This window comes from Anomaloglossus baeobatrachus, chromosome 2 (assembly GCF_048569485.1).
Source record: "Anomaloglossus baeobatrachus isolate aAnoBae1 chromosome 2, aAnoBae1.hap1, whole genome shotgun sequence".
NCBI lineage: Eukaryota > Metazoa > Chordata > Amphibia > Anura > Aromobatidae > Anomaloglossus > Anomaloglossus baeobatrachus.
This window is the reverse complement of record NC_134354.1, coordinates 792,362,037-792,376,027: the sequence shown is the minus strand read 5'-3', so window position 1 is coordinate 792,376,027 and position 13,991 is coordinate 792,362,037. Positions and strand designations below refer to the sequence as shown.

The 13,991-nt window shown below is 47.1% G+C and overlaps 1 protein-coding gene across 1 annotated transcript in view; it reads left to right on the top strand.

Moving 5' to 3' along the window:
- Positions 1-13,991, top strand: part of LOC142292363 (vitamin D3 hydroxylase-associated protein-like) — a 116,000-nt gene that overhangs the window by 61,424 nt on the left and 40,585 nt on the right. Inside the window, exon 14 of the mRNA XM_075337680.1 lies at positions 4,698-4,806. Within this exon, the coding sequence (XP_075193795.1) occupies positions 4,698-4,806 (109 nt within the window). The remainder of the gene's footprint in view (positions 1-4,697; positions 4,807-13,991) is intronic.

Sequence of the window (13,991 nt, the reverse complement as noted above, 5' to 3'; positions counted from 1 at the left end):
ATCATCCTATGCAGCGGGCCATTGGCTGTAATATGTCCGTGTGCTCTCGGTGTGGGCTCTGTGGATGATCGTCCTATGCAGCGGGCCATTGGCTGTAATATGTCCGTGTGCTCTCGGTGTGGGCTCCGTGGATGATTGTCCCTATGCGCCGGTATTGGCTGTAATATGTCCGTGTGCTCTCTGTGTGGGCTCCGTGGATGATCGTCCCTATGCGCCGGTATTGGCTGTAATATGTCCGTGTGCTCTCGGTGTGGGCTCCGTGGATGATCGTCCTATGCAGCGGGCCATTGGCTGTAATATGTCCGTGTGCTCTCGGTGTGGGCTCCGTGGATGATTGTCCCTATGCGCCGGTATTGGCTGTAATATGTCCGTGTGCTCTCGGTGTGGGCTCCGTGGATGATTGTCCCTATGCGCCGGTATTGGCTGTAATATGTCCGTGTTGCTCTCGGTGTGGGCTCCGTGGATGATCGTCCTATGCAGCGGGCCATTGGCTGTAATATGTCCGTGTGCTCTCGGTGTGGGCTCTGTGGATGATCGTCCTATGCAGCGGGCCATTGGCTGTAATATGTCCGTGTGCTCTCGGTGTGGGCTCCGTGGATGATTGTCCCTATGCGCCGGTATTGGCTGTAATATGTCCGTGTGCTCTCTGTGTGGGCTCCGTGGATGTTTGTCCCTATGCGCTGGTATTGGCTGTAATATGTCCGTGTGCTCTCGGTGTGGGCTCCGTGAATGATTGTCCCTATGCGCCGGTATTGGCTGTAATATGTCCGTCTGCTCTCGGTGTAGGCTCCGTGGATGTTTGTCCCTATGCGCTGGTATTGACTGTAATATGTCCGTGTGCTCTCGGTGTGGGCTCCGTGAATGATTGTCCCTATGCGCCGGTATTGGCTGTAATATGTCCGTCTGCTCTCGGTGTGGGCTCCGTGGATGATTGTCCCTATGCGCTGGTATTGGCTGTAATATGTCCGTGTGCTCTCGGTGTGGGCTCCGTGGATGATTGTCCCTATGCGCCGGTATTGGCTGTAATATGTCCGTCTGCTCTCGGTGTAGGCTCCGTGGATGTTTGTCCCTATGCGCTGGTATTGGCTGTAATATGTCCGTGTGCTCTCGGTGTGGGCTCCGTGGATGATTGTCCCTATGCGCCGGTATTGGCTGTAATATGTCCGTGTGCTCTCGGTGTGGGCTCCGTGGATGATTGTCCCTATGCGCCGGTATTGGCTGTAATATGTCCGTGTGCTCTCGGTGTGGGCTCCGTGGATGATTGTCCCTATGCGCCGGTATTGGCTGTAATATGTCCGTGTGCTCTCTGTGTGGGCTCCGTGGATGTTTGTCCCTATGCGCTGGTATTGGCTGTAATATGTCCGTGTGCTCTCGGTGTGGGCTCCGTGAATGATTGTCCCTATGCGCCGGTATTGGCTGTAATATGTCCGTCTGCTCTCGGTGTAGGCTCCGTGGATGTTTGTCCCTATGCGCTGGTATTGACTGTAATATGTCCGTGTGCTCTCGGTGTGGGCTCCGTGAATGATTGTCCCTATGCGCCGGTATTGGCTGTAATATGTCCGTCTGCTCTCGGTGTGGGCTCCGTGGATGATTGTCCCTATGCGCTGGTATTGGCTGTAATATGTCCGTGTGCTCTCGGTGTGGGCTCCGTGGATGATTGTCCCTATGCGCCGGTATTGGCTGTAATATGTCCGTCTGCTCTCGGTGTAGGCTCCGTGGATGTTTGTCCCTATGCGCTGGTATTGGCTGTAATATGTCCGTGTGCTCTCGGTGTGGGCTCCGTGGATGATTGTCCCTATGCGCCGGTATTGGCTGTAATATGTCCGTGTGCTCTCGGTGTGGGCTCCGTGGATGATTGTCCCTATGCGCCGGTATTGGCTGTAATATGTCCGTGTGCTCTCGGTGTGGGCTCCGTGGATGATTGTCCCTATGCGCTGGTATTGGCTGTAATATGTCCGTGTTGCTCTCGGTGTGGGCTCCGTGGATGATTGTCCCTATGCGCTGGTATTGGCTGTAATATGTCCGTGTGCTCTCGGTGTAGGCTCCGTGGATGATTGTCCCTATGCGCTGGTATTGGCTGTAATATGTCCGTGTTGCTCTCGGTGTAGGCTCCGTGGATGATTGTCCCTATGCGCTGGTATTGGCTGTAATATGTCCGTGTGCTCTCGGTGTAGGCTCCGTGGATGATTGTCCCTATGCAGCGGGCCATTGGCTGTAATATGTCCGTGTGCTCTCTGTGTGGGCTCCGTGGATGATTGTCCCTATGCGCCGGTATTGGCTGTAATATGTCCGTGTGCTCTCGGTGTGGGCTCCGTGGATGATTGTCCCTATGCAGCGGGCCATTGGCTGTAATATGTCCGTGTGCTCTCTGTGTGGGCTCCGTGGATGATTGTCCCTATGCGCCGGTATTGGCTGTAATATGTCCGTGTGCTCTCGGTGTGGGCTCCGTGGATGATTGTCCCTATGCGCCGGTATTGGCTGTAATATGTCCGTGTGCTCTCGGTGTGGGCTCCGTGGATGATTGTCCCTATGCGCTGGTATTGGCTGTAATATGTCCGTGTTGCTCTCGGTGTGGGCTCCGTGGATGATTGTCCCTATGCGCTGGTATTGGCTGTAATATGTCCGTGTGCTCTCGGTGTAGGCTCCGTGGATGATTGTCCCTATGCGCTGGTATTGGCTGTAATATGTCCGTGTTGCTCTCGGTGTAGGCTCCGTGGATGATTGTCCCTATGCGCTGGTATTGGCTGTAATATGTCCGTGTGCTCTCGGTGTAGGCTCCGTGGATGATTGTCCCTATGCAGCGGGCCATTGGCTGTAATATGTCCGTGTGCTCTCTGTGTGGGCTCCGTGGATGATTGTCCCTATGCGCCGGTATTGGCTGTAATATGTCCGTGTGCTCTCGGTGTGGGCTCCGTGGATGATTGTCCCTATGCGCCGGTATTGCCTGTAATATGTCCGTGTGCTCTCGGTGTAGGCTCCGTGAATGATTGTCCCTATGCGCTGGTATTGGCTGTAATATGTCCGTGTTGCTCTCGGTGTGGGCTCCGTGGATGATTGTCCCTATGCGCCGGTATTGGCTGTAATATGTCCGTGTGCTCTCTGTGTAGGCTCCGTGGATGTTTGTCCCTATGCGCTGGTATTGGCTGTAATATGTCCGTGTGCTCTCGGTGTGGGCTCCGTGGATGATTGCCCCTATGCGCCGGTATTGCCTGTAATATGTCCGTGTGCTCTCGGTGTGGGCTCCGTGGATGATTGTCCCTATGCGCTGGTATTGGCTGTAATATGTTCGTGTTGCTCTCGGTGTGGGCTCCGTGGATGATTGTCCCTATGCGCCGGTATTGGCTGTAATATGTCCGTCTGCTCTTGGTGTAGGCTCCGTGGATGTTTGTCCCTATGCGCTGGTATTGGCTGTAATATGTCCGTCTGCTCTCGGTGTGGGCTCCGTGGATAATTGTCCTATGCGCCGGTATTGGCTGTAATATGTCCGTGTGCTCTCGGTGTGGGCTCCGTGGATGATTGTCCCTATGCGCTGGTATTGGCTGTAATATGTCCGTGTGCTCTCGGTGTGGGCTCCGTGGATAATTGTCCTATGCGCCGGTATTGGCTGTAATATGTCCGTCTGCTCTCGGTGTAGGCTCCGTGGATGATTGTCCCTATGCGCTGGTATTGGCTGTAATATGTCCGTGTGCTCTCGGTGTAGGCTCCGTGGATGATTGTCCCTATGCGCCGGTATTGGCTGTAATATGTCCGTGTGCTCTCTGTGTAGGCTCCGTGGATGATTGTCCCTATGCGCCGGTATTGGCTGTAATATGTCCGTGTGCTCTCTGTGTAGGCTCCGTGGATGATTGTCCCTATGCGCCGGTATTGGCTGTAATATGTCCGTCTGCTCTCGGTGTGGGCTCCGTGGATGATTGTCCCTATGCGCTGGTATTGGCTGTAATATGTCCGTGTGCTCTCTGTGTGGGCTCCGTGAATGATTGTCCCTATGCGCCGGTATTGGCTGTAATATGTCCGTCTGCTCTCGGTGTGGGCTCCGTGGATGATTGTCCCTATGCGCCGGTATTGGCTGTAATATGTCCGTGTGCTCTCGGTGTGGGCTCCGTGGATGATTGTCCCTATGCGCCGGTATTGGCTGTAATATGTCCGTGTTGCTCTCTGTGTGGGCTCCGTGGATGATCGTTCTATGCGCCGGTATTGGCTGTAATATGTCCGTCTGCTCTCGGTGTGGGCTCCGTGGATGATTGTCCCTATGCGCCGGTATTGGCTGTAATATGTCCGTGTGCTCTCTGTGTGGGCTCCGTGGATGATTGTCCCTATGCGCCGGTATTGGCTGTAATATGTCCGTCTGCTCTCGGTGTGGGCTCCGTGGATGATTGTCCCTATGCGCCGGTATTGGCTGTAATATGTCCGTGTGCTCTCGGTGTGGGCTCCGTGGATGATTGTCCCTATGCGCCGGTATTGGCTGTAATATGTCCGTGTGCTCTCGGTGTGGGCTCCGTGGATGATTGTCCCTATGCGCCGGTATTGGCTGTAATATGTCCGTGTGCTCTCGGTGTGGGCTCCGTGGATGATTGTCCCTATGCGCCGGTATTGGCTGTATTATGTCCGTGTGCTCTCTGTGGGCTCTCATGGCGCACACGGAATAATCATAGATTCATCAGCCCTAATTGTCAGCTCTTGTGGTTCCTCTCTTGCAGGAGTATCGGGCAGAGGTCATCAGTGAGTGGAGGAAGCTGAATCTGGACGCCGTTGTCTGCCCCATGTTGGGGCCGGCCTATAACACTGGCTATCCTGGGAGGCTGCTCGGTACGTATGGGACGGCGGTCACTGGTCTTGTCCTTCATTTTGCTTTTCATGTGTGGTCCGTGTGTACACCATTGTGAGATCAATGGTCGTCAGGAATTGCATTGACCAGAGTGTGGAATGGGTGGTGAATGATCCTGTATGACACCAATGCCACTTTTGCGCTTATGTAATGACTGCACTTCTGCTCTTATGTGATGACATCTCTTCTGCTCTTATGTGATGACATCTCTTCTGCTCTTATGTAATGACATTACTTCTGCTCTTATGTAATGACTGCACTTCTGCTCTTATGTAATGACAGCACTTCTGCTCTTATGTTATGACATCACTTCTGCTCTTATGTAATAACAGCACTTCTGCTCTTATGTAATAACAGCACTTCCATCCTATGTAATAACAGCACTTCATCCTATGTAATGACAGCACTTCTGCTCTTATGTAATGACTGCACTTCTGCTCTTATGTAATGACATCACTTCTGCTCTTATGTAATAGCAGCACTTCAGGTCTTATGTAATAACAGCACTTCTGCTCTTATGTAATGACAGCACTTCTGCTCTTATGTTATGTCATCACTTCTGCTCTTATGTAATAACAGCACTTCTGCTCTTATGTAATAACAGCACTTCCATCCTATGTAATAACAGCACTTCATCCTATGTAATGACATTACTTCTGCTCTTATGTAATGACTGCACTTCTGCTCTTATGTAATGACAGCACTTCTGCTCTTATGTTATGACATCACTTCTGCTCTTATGTAATAACAGCACTTCTGCTCTTATGTAATAACAGCACTTCCATCCTATGTAATAACAGCACTTCATCCTATGTAATGACAGCACTTCTGCTCTTATGTAATGACTGCACTTCTGCTCTTATGTAATGACATCACTTCTGCTCTTATGTAATAGCAGCACTTCAGGTCTTATGTAATAACAGCACTTCTGCTCTTATGTAATGACAGCACTTCTGCTCTTATGTTATGTCATCACTTCTGCTCTTATGTAATAACAGCACTTCTGCTCTTATGTAATAACAGCACTTCCATCCTATGTGATAACAGCACTTCATCCTATGTAATGACCACTTCTGCTCTTATGTAATGACCACTTCTGCTCTTATGTAATGACACTTCTGCTCTTATGTAATGACACTTCTGCTCTTATGTAATGACACTTCTGCTCTTATGTAATGACTGCACTTCTGCTCTTATGTAATGACTGCACTTCTGCTCTTATGTAATGACTGCACTTCTGCTCTTATGTAATAACAGCACTTCTGCTCTTATGTAATAACAGCACTTCCATCCTATGTAATGACAGCACTTCTGCTCTTATGTAATGACCACTTCTGCTCTTATGTAATGACTGCACTTCTGCTCTTATGTAATGACTGCACTTCTGCTCTTATATTATGACATCACTTCTGCTCTTATGTAATAACAGCACTTCCATCCTATGTAATGACTGCACTTCTGCTCTTATGTAATGACAGCACTTCTGCTCTTATGTAATGACTGCACTTCTGCTCTTATGTAATAACAGCACTTTCATCCTATGTAATAACTGCACTTCTGCTCTTATGTAATGACTGCACTTCTGCTCTTATGTAATGACAGCACTTCTGCTCTTATGTTATGACATCACTTCTGCTCTTATGTAATAACAGCACTTCTGCTCTTATGTAATAACAGCACTTCCATCCTATGTAATGACTGCACTTCTGCTCTTATGTAATGACTGCACTTCTGCTCTTATGTAATGACTGCACTTCTGCTCTTATGTTATGACATCACTTCTGCTCTTATGTAATGACTGCACTTCTGCTCTTATGTTATGACATCACTTCTGCTCTTATGTAATAACAGCACTTCTGCTCTTATGTAATAACAGCACTCCCATCCTATGTAATGACAGCACTTCTGCTCTTATGTAATGACAGCACTTCCATCCTATGTAATGACTGCACTTCTGCTCTTATGTAATGACTGCACTTCTGCTCTTATGTAATGACTGCACTTCTGCTCTTATGTTATGACATCACTTCTGCTCTTATGTAATAACAGCACTTCTGCTCTTATGTAATAACAGCACTTCCATCCTATGTAATGACAGCACTTCTGCTCTTATGTAATGACAGCACTTCTGCTCTTATGTTATGACATCACTTCTGCTCATGTAATGACCTCTCTTCTACTCTTATGTAATGACTGCACTTCTACTCTTATGTAATGACTGCACTTCTGCTCTTATGTTATGACATCACTTCTGCTCTTATGTAATAACAGCACTTCTGCTCTTATGCAATAACAGCACTTCCATCCTATGTAATGACAGCACGTCTGCTCTTATGTAATGACAGCACTTCTGCTCTTATGTTATGACATCACTTCTGCTCTTATGTAATGACCTCTCTTCTACTCTTATGTAATGACTGCACTTCTACTCTTATGTAATGACTGCACTTCTGCTCTTATGTAATGACTGCACTTTTGCTCCTATGTAATGACTGCACTTCTGCTCTTATGTAATGACTGCACTTCTGCTCTTATGTGATGATAGCACTCCTGCTCTTATGTTATGACATCACTTCTGCTCTTATGTAATAACAGCACTTCTGCTCTTATGTAATAACAGCACTTCCATCCTATGCAAAACCAGCACTTCTGCTCTTATGTAATAACAGCACTTCCATCCTATGTAATGACATCACTTCTGCTCTTATGTAATAACAGCACTTCTGCTCTTATGTAATAACAGCACTTCCATCCTATGTAATGACTGCACTTCTGCTCTTATGTAATGACTGCACTTCTGCTCTTATGTAATGACTGCACTTCTGCTCTTATGTTATGTCATCACTTCTGCTCTTATGTAATAACAGCACTTCTGCTCTTATGTAATAACAGCACTTCCATCCTATGTAATAACAGCACTTCATCCTATGTAATGACCACTTCTGCTCTTATGTAATGACCACTTCTGCTCTTATGTAATGACACTTCTTCTCTTATGTAATGACTGCACTTCTGCTCTTATGTTATGACATCACTTCTGCTCTTATGTAATAACAGCACTTCTGCTCTTATGTAATGACCACTTCTGCTCTTATGTAATGACACTTCTGCTCTTATGTAATAACAGCACTTCTGCTCTTATGTAATAACAGCACTTCCATCCTATGTAATGACAGCACTTCTGCTCTTATGTAATGACCTCTCTTCTACTCTTATGTAATGACTGCACTTCTACTCTTATGTAATGACTGCACTTCTGCTCTTATGTAATGACTGCACTTCTGCTCTTATGTAATGACTGCACTTCTGCTCTTATGTAATGACTGCACTTCTACTCTTATGTAATGACTGCACTTCTGCTCTTATGTAAAAACAGCACTCCCATCCTATGTAATGACAGCACTTCTGCTCTTATGTAATGACTGCACTTCTGCTCTTATGTAATGACTGCACTTCTGCTCTTATGTAATGACTGCACTTCTGCTCTTATGTTATGACATCACTTCTGCTCTTATGTAATAACAGCACTTCTGCTCTTATGTGATAGCACTCCTGCTCTTATGTTATGACATCACTTCTGCTCTTATGTAATAACAGCACTTCTGCTCTTATGTTATGACATCACTTCTGCTCTTATGTAATAACAGCACTTCTGCTCTTATGTAATAACAGCACTTCCATCCTATGTAATGACAGCACTTCTGCTCTTATGTTATGACATCACTTCTGCTCATGTAATGACCTCTCTTCTACTCTTATGTAATGACTGCACTTCTACTCTTATGTAATGACTGCACTTCTGCTCTTATGTTATGACATCACTTCTGCTCTTATGTAATAACAGCACTTCTGCTCTTATGTAATAACAGCACTTCCATCCTATGTAATGACAGCACTTCTGCTCTTATGTAATGACTGCACTTCTGCTCTTATATAATAACAGCACTTCCATCCTATGTAATGACAGCACTTCTGCTCTTATATAATGACAGCACTTCTGCTCTTATGTAATGACCTCTCTTCTACTCTTATGTAATGACTGCACTTCTACTCTTATGTAATGACTGCACTTCTACTCTTATGTAATGACTGCACTTCTGCTCTTATGTAATGACAGCACTCTTCTGCTCTTATGTTATGACATCACTTCTGCTCTTATGTAATGACTGCACTTCTGCTCTTATGTAATGACCTCTCTTCTACTCTTATGTAATGACTGCACTTCTGCTCTTATATAATGACTGCACTTCTGCTCTTATGTAATAACAGCACTTCCATCCTATGTAATGACAGCACGTCTGCTCTTATGTAATGACCTCTCTTCTACTCTTATGTAATGACAGCACTTCTACTCTTATGTAATGACTGCACTTCTGCTCTTATGTAATGACAGCCCTTCTGCTCTTATGTAATGACTGTACTTTTGCTCTTATGTTATGACCTCTCTTCTGCTCTTTTGTAATGACAGCACTTCTGCTTTTACAGTGCCTACAAGTAGTATTCAACCCCCTGCAGATTTAGCAGGTTTGATAAGATGCAAATAAGTTAGAGCAAACTTCAAACAAGAGCAGGATTTATTAACAGATGCATAAATCTTACAAACCAACAAGTTATGTTGCTCAGTTAAATTTTAATAAATTTTCAACATAAAAGTGTGGGTCAATTATTATTCAACCCCTAGGTTTAATATTTTGTGGAATAACCCTTGTTTGCAATTACAGCTAATAATCGTCTTTTATAAGACCTGATCAGGCCGGCACAGGTCTCTGGAGTTATATTGGCCCACTCCTCCATGCAGATCTTCTCCAAGTTATCTAGGTTATTTGGGTGTCTCATGTGGACTTTAATCTTGAGCTCCTTCCACAAGTTTTCAATTGGGTTAAGGTCAGGAGACTGACTAGGCCACTGCAACACCTTGATTTTTTCCCTCTTGAACCAGGCCTTGGTTTTCTTGGCTGTGTGCTTTGGGTGTTGTCTTGTTGGAAGATGAAATGACGAACCATCTTAAGATCCTTGATGGAGGAGCGGAGGTTCTTGGCCAAAATCTCCAGGTAGGCCGTGCTATCCATCTTCCCATGGATGCAGATCAGATGGCCAGGCCCCTTGGCTGAGAAACAGCCCCACAGCATGATGCTGCCACCACCATGCTTGACTGTAGGGATGGTATTCTTGGGGTCGTATGCAGTGCCATCCAGTCTCCAAATGTCACGTGTGTGGTTGGCACCAAAGATCTCGATCTTAGTCTCATCAGACCAGAGAACCTTGAACCAGTCTGTCTCAGAGTCCTCCAAGTGATCATGAGCAAACTGTAGACGAGCCTTGACATGACGCTTTGAAAGTAAAGGTACCTTACGGGCTCGTCTGGAACGGAGACCATTGCGGTGGAGTACGTTACTTATGGTATTGACTGAAACCAATGTCCCCACTGCCATGAGATCTTCCCGGAGCTCCTTCCTTGTTGTCCTTGGGTTAGCCTTGACTCTTCGGACAAGCCTGGCCTCGGCACGGGTGGAAACTTTCAAAGGCTGTCCAGGCCGTGGAAGGCTAACAGTAGTTCCATAAGCCTTCCACGTCCGGATGATGCTCCCAACAGAGGAGACAGGTAGGCCCAACTCCTTGGAAAGGGTTTTGTACCCCTTGCCAGCCTTGTGACCCTCCACGATCTTGTCTCTGATGGCCTTGGAATGCTCCTTTGTCTTTCCCATGTTGACCAAGTATGAGTGCTGTTCACAAGTTTGGGGAGGGTCTTAATTAGTCAGAAAAGACTGGAAAAAGAGATAATTAATCCAAACATGTGAAGCTCATTGTTCTTTGTGCCTGAAATACTTCTTAATACTTTAGGGGAACCAAACAGAATTCTGGTGGATTGAGGGGTTGAATAATAAATGACCCTCTGAATAAACTTTTCACAATTTAAAAAAAAAAATAAAAAAAGAACTAACATTCTTTTTTGCTGCATTTCACACTTCCAGGCTGATCTACAGTCCAAAAGTCACAATGCTAAGTTATTCCGAATGTGTAAACCTGCTAAATCTGCAGGGGGTGGAATACTACTTGTAGCTACTGTATATAATGACAGCACTTCTGCTCTTATGTAATGACAGCACTTTTGCTCTTATGTAATGACAGCACTTCTGCTCTTATGTAATAACTGCACTTCTGCTCTTATGTAATAACTGCACTTCTGCTCTTATGTAATGACAGCACTTCTGCTCTTTGACAAGTTTAAAGATATGACAAGGGAAATACCAAGGCCATGTATCCATCCACATACCACATATTAAGGGCCGCCTAATATGGTGGTTATGGTGGTCTTCTAAAAAGAGCCAGTCCTTGGCTAGGTCTGTTACGGGGGGGCTGTCTGATAACCTAAAGGAGTATCAGACAGTCAGGATCCACTGTGCAAAGACTCTGCTGCAGACTATGGCAGAGTGCAATACCTCTGTTAACTCACAGAAGGATATAATAAGTAAGTAAAGCAATTCCTCCCTTACTTGGAGGGTGTGTGGAATGATCTCTGTTAATAATCACAGAGACAAAAGCAATGTGTGCGATATGGCACCTACCTAGGTCCGCTCTTCTAGTGGTGCAAAAGAGACGAACAGCAGCGTAAGCCGCACAAAGCTCCTACCTGCGTTCGCTCCACTAGTGTGCGAGGACACGAACCACTAGATATGGCACCTGCCTAGGTCCGCTCTTCTAGTGGTGCAAAAGAGACGAACAGCAGCGTAAGCCGCACAAAGCTCCTACCTCTGTTCGCTCCCCTAGTGTGCGAGGACACGAACAACTGCCAGACGCAGTATAAGGAACGTTACCCTAGCGGCAACGTCCACCTACGAGTAGAATCACAAGGCCCAGCCAGACCATGTGCCTCAGGCACCTGCCTATGTCCGCTCCCCTAAGAGGTAAGGATACGGACAGCAGCCGAAGCTGTAAGGTATAAGAACGCTACCCTGCCGGTAGCGCTCACCTAGCATAGACAGAGAAATGCCTAGAGGAACGCGCACAGAGCGTCTACTCATATGCATGAACCAAGAGGACTGAGCACCATGCGGCGTGTGTCAGGGTCTTATATAGACTCTGTGCCTCATCCAAGATGGAGGACACCAGAGCCAATCCGCTTCCAGAACGACAGGAGTGACGTCATGCTGGCCTATCACCGAGCAAGACGTCACAAGCACATGACCAGCGACCAATCGGCATAGAAGGTGTCAGAGACATGTGACCTCGTGTCAGCGATGATGTCACCTGCACATGTGCAATGGCTCCAAGATAGGACTTAGTCTCCAGCGCTCGCACATGTGCAGTAGCAAGAAATCTGGACTTAGTCTCCAGCGCTCGTACATGTGCAGTAGCAAGAAATCTGGACTTAGTCTCCAGCGCTCGCACATGTGCAGTAGCAAGAAATCTGGACTTAGTCTTCAGCGCTCGCACATGTGCAGTAGTAAGAAATCTGGACTTAGTCTCCGGCGCTCGCACATGTGCAGTAGTAAGAAATCTGGACTTAGTCTCCAGCGCTCGCAGCAACCGTAACAAGGTCCTTCCCAGAGGAATATCTGGCTAGTTTCTGTGTAGACTCCTAACAGAGGCTCCATGGACTTTTTTGATTTGCATATTTCCCAGGGGGCAATGCACCTAGGATTTCACCGTCTTGAGCGCCCTTGTTAGCTGCCGGAAGTGTTTTCTCTGGCTGGTCTCCCCGAGATTAGTGATTGTTTTGTCTTATGTTATGACATCACTTCTGCTCTTATGTAATGACAGCACTTCTGCTATTATTTAACAACATTATTTGTGCTCTTATGTGATGATAGCACTTCTGCTTTTATGTGTTACGTCACCGCCGGAGTCTGCTCCAGCGACTTCTGCTCCGATCGCCAGGCGACGCCGTGGTCCTGCCGTGGTTGGTGCTGGTGATGGGAGAGGAGTCGATGACAGCGGTGGGCGCAGGCTCCGATCATCCACTGGGCTGGGTTATCTTGGGATCTGCAGTACCGCTGGCTGACTGTGGGTGGCGTGTGTCTTCCAGCTGAAGTTGCCAGCGTTCAGCTACAGCCAATGGGAAGACACCACACCCTTCTTATTTCCCCTCCTGTCACATGACCTCTGCCAGAGATAGTTCTGATTTTCCTGGCTCCTGTTACGTCCTATTCTGTTTTGTGATTCCTGTGTGCTGACTTCTGCGTGTTTTCTGACTACCCTTCTGCTGCTGTTTTTGTACCTCGCTGCCCGATCCGGATTTGACCTCTGCTCCGTTTTCTGATTACGTCCTTGTCTGCCGATTCTGTCCCTGTTCTGCAATTCCTGGTTTGACCCTGCCTGACTACTACTCTCATCGGACTGCTGCCTTCCACAGGTAGTGATCTCCAGGGCCCTGTGTAATTCCAAATCCCTGTATAGGGGTTAAAGGGTTTCAGGGTTCTGGGGGTCCTGCTTGGTGAGTGGCTTCCCTCTAGCCTCCCCTTTACAACCCATCTGAGTCTGTGGATCCAGGCAGGTGCTACATTATGTAACGAAATCTCTTCTGCTCTTATGTAATAACAGCACTTCTACTCTTATGTAATGACTGCACTTCTGCTCTTATGTTATGACATCACTTCTGCTATTATTTAACGACATTATTTGTGCTCTTATGTGATGATAGCACTTCTGCTCTTATATAATGACAGTACTTCTGCTCTTATGTTATGACATCACTTCTGCTCTTATGTGATGATAGCACTTCTGCTCTTATATAATAACAGCACTTCCATACTATGTAAAGACAGCACTTCTGCTCTTATGTAATGACATCACTTCTGCTCTTATGTAATAACAGCACTTCTGCTCTTATGTAATAACAGCACTTCTGCTCTTATGTAATGACTGCACTTCTGCTCTTATGTAATAACTGCACTTCTGCTCTTATGTAATGACATGGGCGGAGGGGTTGGGAACACCGCTCGCCTGGGAACCGCTGGCGCTCGGGTTCGTTGCTTCTCCTCCTCGGTGGCTCGAGCACGGGGCCGGACCCGGGGGTTTGAGCAGCGCCTCCTCGCCCACGAGTGAAAATGGGGAGGTTTGTGGTGGGATGTCGGTCGTGACTCCACCCACGGGTTGTGGTGATGGTGGGCATCACCGCTGCTGGTGACGGGGGATCCCGGGAGCGATGGCGGAGAGCAACTAAGGT